The 12,358-nt window shown below is 31.7% G+C and overlaps 1 protein-coding gene across 1 annotated transcript in view; it reads right to left on the reverse strand.

The window, feature by feature from the left end:
* Positions 1-3,781: 3,781 nt before the first annotated feature.
* Positions 3,782-12,358, reverse strand: part of LOC107439861 (receptor-type tyrosine-protein phosphatase kappa) — an 84,634-nt gene continuing 76,057 nt past the window's right edge. Inside the window, exons 14-17 of the mRNA XM_043045697.2 lie at positions 11,182-11,313; positions 8,058-8,206; positions 7,166-7,301; positions 3,782-4,003 (exon numbers count right to left, since the gene is read on the reverse strand). Coding sequence (XP_042901631.1) covers positions 3,941-4,003; positions 7,166-7,301; positions 8,058-8,206; positions 11,182-11,313 — 480 coding nt within the window. The 3' untranslated portion in view covers positions 3,782-3,940. The remainder of the gene's footprint in view (positions 4,004-7,165; positions 7,302-8,057; positions 8,207-11,181; positions 11,314-12,358) is intronic.

The following is a 12,358-nucleotide window of genomic DNA, read 5'->3' on the forward strand; positions in this document are numbered from 1 at the left end:
TATATATATTATTTCCCACACATGCGCTTTTTTCAGAAACCAGCACAATTTCATGACTGGCCCTTCATTTCCAAGTTCTCTATTTATAAAATGGGAATGTTCCTTTTTTTAAAGTTGGGAAAAGAAGGGAATGCCTGTCTGTTATTTTTCCCGGGGGTGGGAAAAACTCAATATTCTTAATTTATTTAATAGTCCCTGGGGTGGCTGAGAATTTCTCACATGGAATAAATTAGAAAAATGTCAGCTTAGATAATATCTTTTAATGTCACTAAACCCTTAAAAAATTATCAGCGTAGGAAATTACGCATAAGCTCATAGCGAGAAATGGCAGTAACATTAAAAAATACAGCGTAAAGAATACCGGGCAATGACCTGTAAACTTAGAGAAGAGCAAAGTAGAGTAGTCAGTCAAAGTCAGAAGTGTCAGTTATCCTTTATCTTAAGAGGGAGCAATACTGTAAGACTTTCAACTTAAAAAAAACATTGACTTTTTCGATAATTTATCCTTTAACTATTAGTGTACCAAAATACTGATTTTATTTTCGATTTACTTCATATATTGACACTATGTTCACAATATAGATTGCGCTGCACGTAATTTTTTAATTGTATTGTTGGTTTTGAGTAATCATCGAAATTGTATGCCTTTTATGTTTATCCCTTTTTTGTTTTTGTTTTCAAAACATTGTGATTGTGAAATTTTTTTTTTAAGTAACCCTTCGCGCAACGAAAACTATATTCGTGTAGTTCAAGTAGTTTAATAAAAAAATTAAAACGGAATCAACTTTGGATGATATTTTTGAATTTATGACTACAGAAAGTTAAGGAAAATTTAAAAAAAAAATGAGTTATAATCATTGTATTATATAATCACTATTTTTTTTTAAATTTTGTATTTGTAATATGATAAAATGAAGATTAAAATATGTACAATAAGATAAAAAAAAAATATGTCTTTTAGGTTTATCACAATCGTATCATAATTCATTTGAAAAATCCTGTTTGTCAACAGTATCAGAAATATTGAGCAAAAGTGAATGTGATTCTAGTCGAATTGATTTGATCATTAATAATAAACACGTCTTTTAATAAATGTGCTTAAATGCATAGTATACCCGGTACAAAATTTCTCAGTTTTCCCTACACCAGAGTTTCCCAAAGTGTGGTAAGCGTACCCCCAGGGGTATGGGAACAGGCCAGCGGGGGTACGCGTTCTTATGCGAAATACCTTGCAACAAACCAAAATTTCAAAACCAAGCTAGCCATGAAAATTTACGATTACGTATTTTTCTACTGGCTATTTTTTATAACAGTTAATAATTAGTGGTATCCACAGCTAGTTGTGATTTTTTGCTTTTGTGAAATTTTTTTAAGAGTAAAAAATACATTCATTTTTTTATTAGTGATACACGGCGTTAAAAAAATTCAGAAAGGGTACACAAAATTAATAAGTTTGGGAAACACTGTTACACTGATGTTTTTAATGTTAACTGTAATTATACGGTATTCACTGAACTACTGTTTTTTTTTTCAGGTTAAGGACCGTTGCTTGGTAATCTTCACACGAAATTTTTTCCTAATCTAGGTGAGAAATTTGTAGCTTTCTCTTCTGATAAAAGTAAGAAAAAATTATCTGACTACTAAAAAAGAATGAATCTAATTATCTAAATCAAAATAAAAATTATTACAGAATTATACAAACTCGTAGCGCCGGATTGCTTTTAAATACTTTTTATCATTACAAGAGAAATGATTCAAAATTTGCGATTTCTATAAATGCATTAATCGAAAATAAACTCTTTTCTGTTCTATACCCTGCTTCGAAAAATGCAGGCATGCATTTATGTTTCCTTCCCTTCAAAATAAATGAAAAATTCACCAGTCATGAAACAGTTTAAATTTCTGAATAATGCCTCAAGCACTCCCGCGTCTATCCCTGTACTTGACATAATGAATAGAAAATAATTCATTATTAAATAGCGAACAATTAAACTCTGTTTTTGATTAAACAGAGCTTTAAGCTATCAAACATCATTGATATTATCATTTAAATAATTATAGCGATGACTCTTTAATTTGTAACAATGTCTAATGCGAAACCATTGAGAAAATACTCTCTAGAACGGGCTAATAGAAATTTTTAAACGATTTATAGAATCGTCGAGTTCATTGTTTAAATTTCAAAATGTTAGCCTAAACGGTTCTGGAATTATATGACGTAAAACACAGCCACCCATTAATTATTCCGTTTATTCTTTTAGACAAATTATTTTTCATAAGCTTATTTTTAAATTTTTATGTCTTTTATTAAAGTTCCAATTTTTGCTTGTGCTAGTAATTTTTTTTAAACGGAACAATGTTTTGTTTTCAAAATTTGTCCATCTTGAAGTTCATCAGTCATGGGCGTCGTTGGCCGGGAGGATTGGCATGTCCCCATCAATAATTAGAAATCTCTTAAAGTCCCCTCAATATTTCAGACAAAGAAATTTTTTTTATGAATCATTGATTTAAATTCATCTAAGTTATAAACGAGAAAGAGATAAAAAATAATCCTTCTGCAAATATTAAGCAGGAATTAGAATTTTTTTTCTTATGTTTGAAATTTACCGAGCTATCATGACTGTGTATTTTAATTTCGTCCTCCTCAAAAATTATACTCCAGGGACACCAATGCCATCAGTTATCACACCTCATAAAAGTGTTTTTTTCAAATTCTTTAGATAACATTCACATTTAAGCATTTTATGGTTCTTTCATTTTAATTCTCACCTGTGTTCTGGATAATTGAGGCTTTCAGGCTGACCACCAGTGTTTTTCAGGGGTCTGCCCAGATATTTTGTGAAAGATCCGTTTTTGTAAAATTGTGAAAAAATTACTCGTAATTTGGGAATATGAAAAAACGTTAGGTCACATTCTTTCAACCAGGGTCCTGCTTTTATGAATTTGTGCAAAAAGGGTCCAGTTATTGCAAAAAAAAATTTCAAGGAGTTTTTAAATTGTAAAGATATACGAGATTATGCTCAGCACTGTAAAATTATAATTAAAAAAATTAAATTTTCAAGAATAAACAGTAATTGCTGCTTCTAAATTAGAGATGCAACATGCAAATATTTTGTATTTAGCCTATACTGCTGAACGCAGAATATTCATTTCGTACGAATAATGGAAGAAGCGTCTGCCGAAGACAAAATTTAGTGCGTTTACATCAGTCTTTCTCTCCCCCCTTCCTGGAAAGGGGTTTGTTCGATTATTAAAACAATAATGAAGATAAAGAAATTTGTGAAGGGTCCGATTAAAAGAAAAATCATTTTGTGAAGGGTCCGTTTTTATGAAAAGATATTTTGTGAAGGGTTAAACAGATCCCTGTTTTTTGTTGCTTATTAACATTTCAAACATAAGAAATTATCATATCAGTTTATCGATCAGATTATTGAAGAATTTATTAGTTCTAGAAGAAAAACCGGGAAGATGGGTTCTATATATTTAACCATATATGTATCCTAAAATTTTAGTTTTCAAATCGTTGGAAATATTTCTTATTTTTGAATGACAAGCATGTTCCCTAATTCATAACACGTTGCCGTAAACATCATTAAAGTTGAATCCATTAAATTTTCATAGACACTGAAAACAAGGGCAATGAATGTATTAAGCCTATGACAAAAAATTATCGTGTAAGTTATGTAATAATAATAATATTTATGAGTATTTCGGGTAAAAATAATTATAATCACTGTGCAAGTTTGTTATTTAGTTCTTATAAGGATAATAGATGACACTATTATGAACAAAAAATTAGACATTTTAATAATTCCATAAAATTTATGCAACACATTTACTAAGATAAAATTTTTAACATGATTTGTGTACAAAACAGTCGGTGGTTTTAGGCGATTTCACATGCTTCAATGATCGATGGTTTCGAGAAACAGTGACTGAACTATTTCAGAATCTTTTCCGATACTAAAAAGCAGGATAACTCGTAAAGCCATCTGTATTGTTCCTGAAATGTAAAATAAAATATTTTTAAAACATGAGAACTTAAACATAGAAGACAAAAACAGAAAGTAAAACGATATCAGAGTTTATGAAACGATTATTATAATTATTACCATATTTTATAATTTGACTAGCTGTCTTTGCTCGCGAAGAAGTACTTTGATAATTCTAACTATTTTCAAGAGATTTTCAGCCGAGTTGTCATAAGTTCTCTTAGTGTTGAATTTTAGTTACGTCACACAAACCATCATAAGCCAGAGTTCGAGATACTTCAGGAGTATTAAATCTAATTTCATCTCTAACGTGAGATAAGATAGAAAACTCATCTCAATGCCCCATTACCTGCTGTAGTACTCTCTCTCGCACCACTCGTGCCATAACTGGAGTGACGGGTAATATATGGGTCATTTTCAAAATAGCGCGGCATTTTCTTCCGTAGCCTTTCTCATTCCGTAGCCTTGTAATTTTGAACCCAATCCAGATGACAAGGGAACTCCTGGTATTGGGAGAATTGTTTGGTGTTCGATGGAACCAACCTGTATTTGAATTACAGGGAGAAGAAAACCACGAAACACTAACACATTTAGTCTGATGGTAAGGTGACTCTAATCCACGATCTTTCTTCCATTGAGGATATTTTTACGTCAGCACTGTGGTCGGTGCGAGCTGGGTGCGGAATTTGTATCAACGTCATAGTTGGGGTTCAAACTCGGTTCTCATTGGAAGGTGAACTTTCTATCCCGAGAGTCATCACGGTTCTATATCATTACATTGTCAAAACTTATTTTCTTAGAATGCAATGAATATGACATTTTTTAAAATAGCTGCCTTATCATTATCGTTATTTTGCCACCTCAACAGGAATAATTTAATACAATACTTATGGTAACAGAGTGAAAAAATCTTGGGACAACATTAAAATGTTTGACTTGGTATAGTACTCAAAGGTAATTTTAAAACTTTATATTAGATAAGGTGGGTTGTATATTTTTATATTCAACTCACGTTTCACAACTTAAAATTATTTTCAATTATTAGCTGATTTAATTGCAGTTAAATAAGATGGCTGGGAAATAGGCTATTTAGCCGCATTTGACGCATTGAAAAGTTTTAAAATGCAAATTTATTTGTATATACACTACCCTATAATAATGGATGTTCGTAAGCATTATTTTTCGCTAAATTTTGTGATAGTGATTTGATGTTAGAGTCAAAAATTCCTTTAAGCAGACAAAGGAGCCATTATCAACAGCTCACTGACTTTGAATGCAATCGTGTAATAGGGCTGCAAGATCGTGGATTTTCGCGATAGTGCAGAAAGACTGGGGAGAAATGTGTCCACTGTGCACAATTTGATTTTAGTTTATAACCATCGTTGAACAGCCAACTCTATCTTTTGGGTTTACGACTACTAATTTTCCACTTCGTCGCCTTTTGAACCCAATCCAGAAGACAAGAAAACTCCTAGATCAAGTATTGGGAGAAATTTGCCTTCGTAGAGGACCTCTTAATGGAACTAACCCGCATTTGCGTTACATGGAGAGGAAATTCACGAAAACCTCCCACATTTAGCCTAACGGAAAGGGAACTAACCCATGATCCGTCTACCACTGAGGATATTTTACTTTGCACAGTGTTGACGGTCAACACTGTGGTCGGCGCAAGCCAGGTGCGTAATTCATATCAACCAGTCATTGCTGGGATTCGAACCCGGTTAATCTCATTGGAAGGCGGACACTGTCCCCTGAGCCATCACGGCTCCCACTTTGCATGATTGTTGGCGGCAGTGGTCAAAGGAAGATACTGCAGCAATTGGATGGACGACCACTACTCAGAGGGAAGAATGCCGTGTACGTCTGCAGTTGGCAGTGCAATGACACAACGAACTGTTACAAATCGACTACTTCAAGTACAACTCCAAGCGAGCGAGGCTCTGTAGCTTGCATTCCACTCAATCCAAAACACTATCGTTTACGACGTGCGTGGTGTCGAGTTAGAGCACTTTCGTGGTTATTCCACCTGTTTCGTTGCCATTCACGAGCAGCAGTCAAGGTGGTATTTCCCAACAGGATAACGCTTGCTCTCATGCTGCTGTTGTAACCCAACATGCTAATCAGAATTTCGACATGTTTCCTTGGCCTGTTAGATCACCTGATCTTTCACCGATCAAGCACGTATGGAACATCATTGGACGACAACTTCAGCGTCATCCACAACCAGCATTAAATATCCCTGCACTGACTGACCGAATGCGCGTTTGCATGCTTGCATTCAAAATTCTAGTTGTTACACAGATTATTAACGTACCAGTATTTGACATTTGAAATAGTTTTTCTCTTAATTGCATTAACCTGTGAACTTGAAACTTTAATCAGACAAAGGCATTACAGGAATTTCATTACTCTACAATAATTTTTCTAGGTGTTGGGATTTTTTCCCCATCAGTGTATATACATTTACTACATATTTACTGAGATTTAAAATTACTCGTATTAAAATAAATGTGTAAAATTAAATTGGTATAATTGAAATATATTTATTGATTGTTGATGTCGTTGGCCATTAAGGCAGAGAAGGTGCGATTGTTCTTGTTTTCCAGTAGCTCCATCTGTAGCCAATAATTCGACTTCTGCCACACTTATACGTCACACCAGTTTATAGGGTGTACCCATTCATACATCCGTAGATCATAATTTCGACTTAACGATCGACAAAGAACGATCTATCTCCAATTCAAAACTCCCAGAGGTATTGATTTGTTATGGAAGCATTGGGTACTTTGTGACCCAACAGATTTAACGTGTACCAGTCACCATTTATCACACGGTGTCTCTTCGGCCAGCTGGATTCGAACTCCCGTTCTAATTAATGGTCCTGTTAAGCACATTAAATGGTAACATATTGAAAAAGATAAACGAGAATTGTGTGACAAAATTTGAGAAACAAAATGAGTCCTAGAAAACATAACAAAGCTAATTTAAGCTGTTTTTAAGTACATATAACAACACACGAAGTTAATGATACACTATTACAATGTTTATCTTCTCATAATAAAATAAAATATGAAGAAAATCCTATTTAAATAAAATCTAAATGAAGCGTTTTTTGGTCACTAGAACAAGTTATAGAAATTAAAAATAAGTTACGACAGTCATTCAATACTTACGACAGTGGGTAGGAAAGTAGGCCTGTGAAGTCTAACTGTTCGGACGGCTTGTACGACGTTCACTTCCCGTGTGTCATAAATTTGGGCCGCCAAATATGAAGAAGCGCAGTAAAAGCCGGACGCTCTAGAGCCATCACTGAAAAAAAGACATATTCTCAATATAGAAAAAAAAGAGACATTCTCAATACGGAAAATAAAGACATATTCTCAATCTTAACAAATCTATAGGCAATGGAACATTATAGTAAATTTTATTTAGATTATATAAATAAAAAAAATTCTGATCAATTTTTTTTACTATAATTAAAAAACATGCTTGTAATACAACTTTATCAAAATTTATTTTATTTTATAACCAGAGGGTTAATTTTAATTTAAATCACAAAAACCATCCACGGTTAGCCCGACTGCAAGGATATTCTAATCCATGAACCGCCTACCACTGAGGAAGAATAGACTGAATCACCGGGCAGCCTGCTGAGGATGACAATGCAGGGTATTGTCTAGGTTTTTCTGGGAGGTACCTATTTTGTGAAAACTTAGTCACAATTTGTGAAAAATAAAAATTTTATAAAAGAAAAATCAACACAAAAATATGGTAAAAATAGGAATTTATAGTTTCTTACGGGATACAAAAATAAAATATTAAGAAAAAGTATTTCTTTCCTAAAGTTGAATTTGTGAAGGTACCGCTAAACGGTAGTAAATGAGCCATTTTTCTTTTAAGTTTTTGTGTTTTTTTTTCAAATAAAGGGGGGCAAAGTGGTTTCTGGCATAGGAAAAATACAAAATAGTTGTAATAAAAATTTATAACTTAGGTTTGATATCCATGTTATTTTTAAATTTGAAGTAGTAAATAAAGCTGAAAATGTTTTAAAAATATGATTCTTACTAGCATGAAACAATGACAGGAGCAGGCTTGGTTTTTCTTGTCCATTTGTCCACTTTAGCTATAAGTTGGACAATGGTGTCAACTTGAGGTGGAACAAACTCCTCTCTTCGCCACCCATGCAGATGAAATGTTTTTACAGTACGTGATTTCTGCAATATGACAATATATATTGATGTAAGCAAATATTAAAAGTAGTATAGGGGGAACATATATGCGCACGATACTGTTATCTGATCAGATTGTACACAGAATGCTATAAAATATAGATTATTTACAGAACAGAAGCATTGTACACAGAACGCTCTAGTGGATAAATTAGAAAGTTTTTTCGACGTGGGGATCCACACAGAAGACGCAAGTCACTGTGTACTTGAGTTAAGTTTTGAACTGAAATAATGTACATATCAATAAATACATTATATATAATTGTTAAGCAACTTATTCTACTCATTTCTTTGTTAGTTAACTATCGTTTGAGGCTTGAAATAACTCTTAGTTTAAAACATGGCGTGCCGGCCAGGTGGCCGAGTGGTTAGCGTGCCTGACTGCGGGTTCGAATCCCGCTCTGCGCATGGATGTTTCTCTCTCTCTGTGCTGTCTTCTGATGAGTGAATGTATGAATGTGGCCCACCTATGAACGGGTATTTGTGGCAGTGTGGCGTGGGTAATGTTGCTCGCCTCCGTGACTTTGGTTCACAGGTGCCCACTGGGTAACGATTAATGAGCAACACTTCCGGCATCTTCTAAGGCGAAGAACGAAAGTTCAGAGCCTGCCGTTATTTTAAAAAAAATGGCGTAGTTGCCTAAATAGTATCACGTGGGCAGTCCTAAATTGTATTGGTACGATTATGGAGCTAAGTATCAATTTCAACTACTAAAAACTTATTTTCAAGCTATTTTAACTCTAGTACATTCAAACTGTTGAAACGCGGCTGAGAACTATTTCTGGATTAGCTTTCACATAATATCACGTGAATTTCTCATCTTGTGAGTGAGGTTTATAATAAGACTTCAACAATAGAGAAGTCTGTTTAAAAGAATTAATGTATGCGTCAATATTTCAACTGTTTTCTTGCCAGCAGAAAACCTAAATCTATGCTTGTATCAATCGAAAAGAAAACTATTTTAGTCAATTCAATGATATTTAATATTCTTCTGATAAGATTTATTTTTCGTATTTTGTCAAAAGTGAGTAAAACATCTAAGTGATGAGTTCTTTGGTGAGTCAAGTAATGATCGAGTAATAGTTAGTTAGTATTAGGATTTCATAGACCGATTTGTCCCCCTACCTTCTTTGTAGAAGGTTTTAATCGATCAAATTTCGCCATTTCTAAAACCAAAGAAGAAAGTTTGTTTTAGATTCCAAAAAGATGTAGTCTTAACAAGCAGCATTTATAAAAGTCATGCTTGAACTTCGTTACTCGTAGTAGCATCATGTCCGTTAAAATTTTATAGGCTTACAATACTGTGTACTATGAGGTCATAACAGTTTAAGAAAAAGACTACAAATGTTATACTTATTCACTTAATCATAAATACACAGTTTTTTTTTTAATAGTTGGTATGATTTAGGGAGTAGGTGGTAAGACTTAAGCAACTGGTTTCCTAAGTTGCAACAATAAAAATTAGTTCTCAGTACTTACAGCACAAATATTATAATCAAAAACAATATAAACCACTGAATAATTGTATTTTATCATTAAAATATTTCAAATGTAATTGTGACTGATAAAAATTTGATTGTGAAAAATGATACGATTTAGGCAACTTTCTAATAGTTATTTGTATTTTGAATTTTTTTTTAATCGTTCATAAACATAACCTATCTTAAAATTTTTCTCACATCAACACATTAAGTCGAACTTAAGAAGAAAAACAATTCATATAATAATAATTAATGTCGTGTAAACAACTAAAAACGCTTGCTTGAAAAAGTTTTGTTTTATTTTCTCATATAAACCCATTAATGCTCAGGTCGAAAAATAATAACAAATGTAAAAACTAATAAATAAATATCTTTTTCCTGAAAACTTTTCGTGTTATTTGAAATTTTGATACGCAATGCAAAATGCCGAAAAACTATGAAAATTCTAATCTATATTATATAAAACGCTAATACGTACGTACGTATGTATGTATCAATAAAACCGATGATATTTCTTTTCTCGCGCTGGTAACAGTTTTCATATTATGTAAAATTCCAAGAAGAATGTAGTTTTCACACAAAGCAAATAAATGAATAAATAAAATAAAATGATGGTATTTTGTACCAAGTGCTTGATATGAGCTTATGCAACTTAAAAAACAATTCGCAACAGCTGGAGATGTATTTTTAAAACAGTCCTAAAAAAAGTAAACTTGAGCATTAATGTGTAAATATTAATTGAAACTAACATGAACTCATAATTGCTCACGTTGCGCTAAGGAATTATTTCGTATTAATTATCAAATGAATTTAATATTAACTCATTAATACTAAATACGTGTTTTGCTTAGTCTAATAATGTTTAAGTCACCGAGAAGGGTAGCAAATAATAAATATATAAAAAAAGCATTGGAATTATTTTAGCTTTATTTTTTGTGTCGGTATTTGTCTTAAAGTTTTATGCATGATTTTGTAGTGTTCATCGATGCTAATTTTCCACCTCGTACGAAGAACGGAGATTCAGCTAGTTATATAAAAAAGTAAATATTTTATATGAATGAAATTATAATAATTTAATTAAAGATGTAAAAAAATTATTTCTAAAACTGCTTTATTTTCTCTATATTTAGATTTTGAAATTTTTAATAAAAATAATTAATGCTAAATATATTGTATTAAAATAAACTAATTTAATATATTTGTCGCTTAAGTGAAAATTACTATGCCAGCACAAGATTAATGTGGCCGATAACAGAATTTTGAATTTGTGTTTTAGTTAATAAAACATAGTACCTATTTTGTTTAAAAAGGTATTGAAAAACGATTTTGTTTTTAATAGTAATTACAAATAGCATAACGTATATTTTTTTATTTCATTTGATAATAGTATTTATAGTAATCAATCCTTGCGCCACTAAACCCTACGTTCAATTCAATTCAATTATAGTAATCAATATTTATAGTAATCAAACATCTTACTCCTTTTGGATTTTTGATATTGAACTTCCTTATGAGAACTCCACCGTAGTATTCAGGTTCTGAACTGATATGCTGAATTTTTATACTGCCTTGGTAAACGCTACCGGATTGTGGCCAAAATATTGGACTGCTCTGTAACAAAACATAAAAAAGCACATATTAAACATTTTATTAAAAGATAATAATCAAGAAATTATCTATAATTTTTTTTCCAAGATTGGTTGTTGATTACATACTATGAATATTAACCAATGCTAGTGGGGGAAGAATTTAATGAGAACTATGACTTAGGCGAGAATCAATAATTTAATATTTTCTATGACTATGATGACTGTCCGTTTTTTTATTTATTAATATATTCATAGTAGGATGCTTTTTTCCTTGTTCTCTTCGCTTATCAACAGCCAGTGATTACTTTCATTCACAATTAACTTCTTTTTTTTTATTTTATAGTCGATTAAAAATGATCGTACCTGGGCATGGTTGGGTGAATTGTGCGTACGTATAAATTTATGAAATACATTTGGTTAGTAAGTTAATCGTAAACAAAATGAACGATTACCTAGATTTGTAAAATAATTAACTCTACTTGAAAAAAAAATGTAAACTTAAGAATACAGAATGTTCGACACATTAAGCAGATATATATGAGAAGTAATTTAACTTGTATAACTATAACATATATATGAATTCAAATTGAAACTCTCAAAATTTTAATTCTCTTGAGTTTTTTATATTTTAAAAATTTCGATATAAATGTTAAGATTTATATCTGGCAACGTGAATTTTCTGCCAACTTTCAATCTCTTACTTTTTTATATCTATTAATATTTTTTTGTTACCTAAAAAATAACATGAGGATAAATAATCCTAATTTAAAGCAAAAAAAGTGACAAAAATTCGAAGAAATAGCAACTAAAATTGTATTCAATTTACGAACAAATCGTAATTTCAAAAATAAAAAACGCTATTAAGTTAATGAATGAAAATGGTCGTTTCAGTAAGTCAAATTTCAACTCTTAACACACCCACATGTTTAATTTTTTCAAGTTTAACAGTTGATAATTTTCGAACTATTTATCGAATTTTTTCTTATTCCTTCGTACTCCTTTTACACTTTTCCACACACCATAGTAATTTTAAGTTTCCAAGTCAAAGTTTTTGCACAGAAAAAAGA

Source organism: Parasteatoda tepidariorum, chromosome 7, assembly GCF_043381705.1.
Source record: "Parasteatoda tepidariorum isolate YZ-2023 chromosome 7, CAS_Ptep_4.0, whole genome shotgun sequence".
Classification (NCBI taxonomy): domain Eukaryota; kingdom Metazoa; phylum Arthropoda; class Arachnida; order Araneae; family Theridiidae; genus Parasteatoda; species Parasteatoda tepidariorum.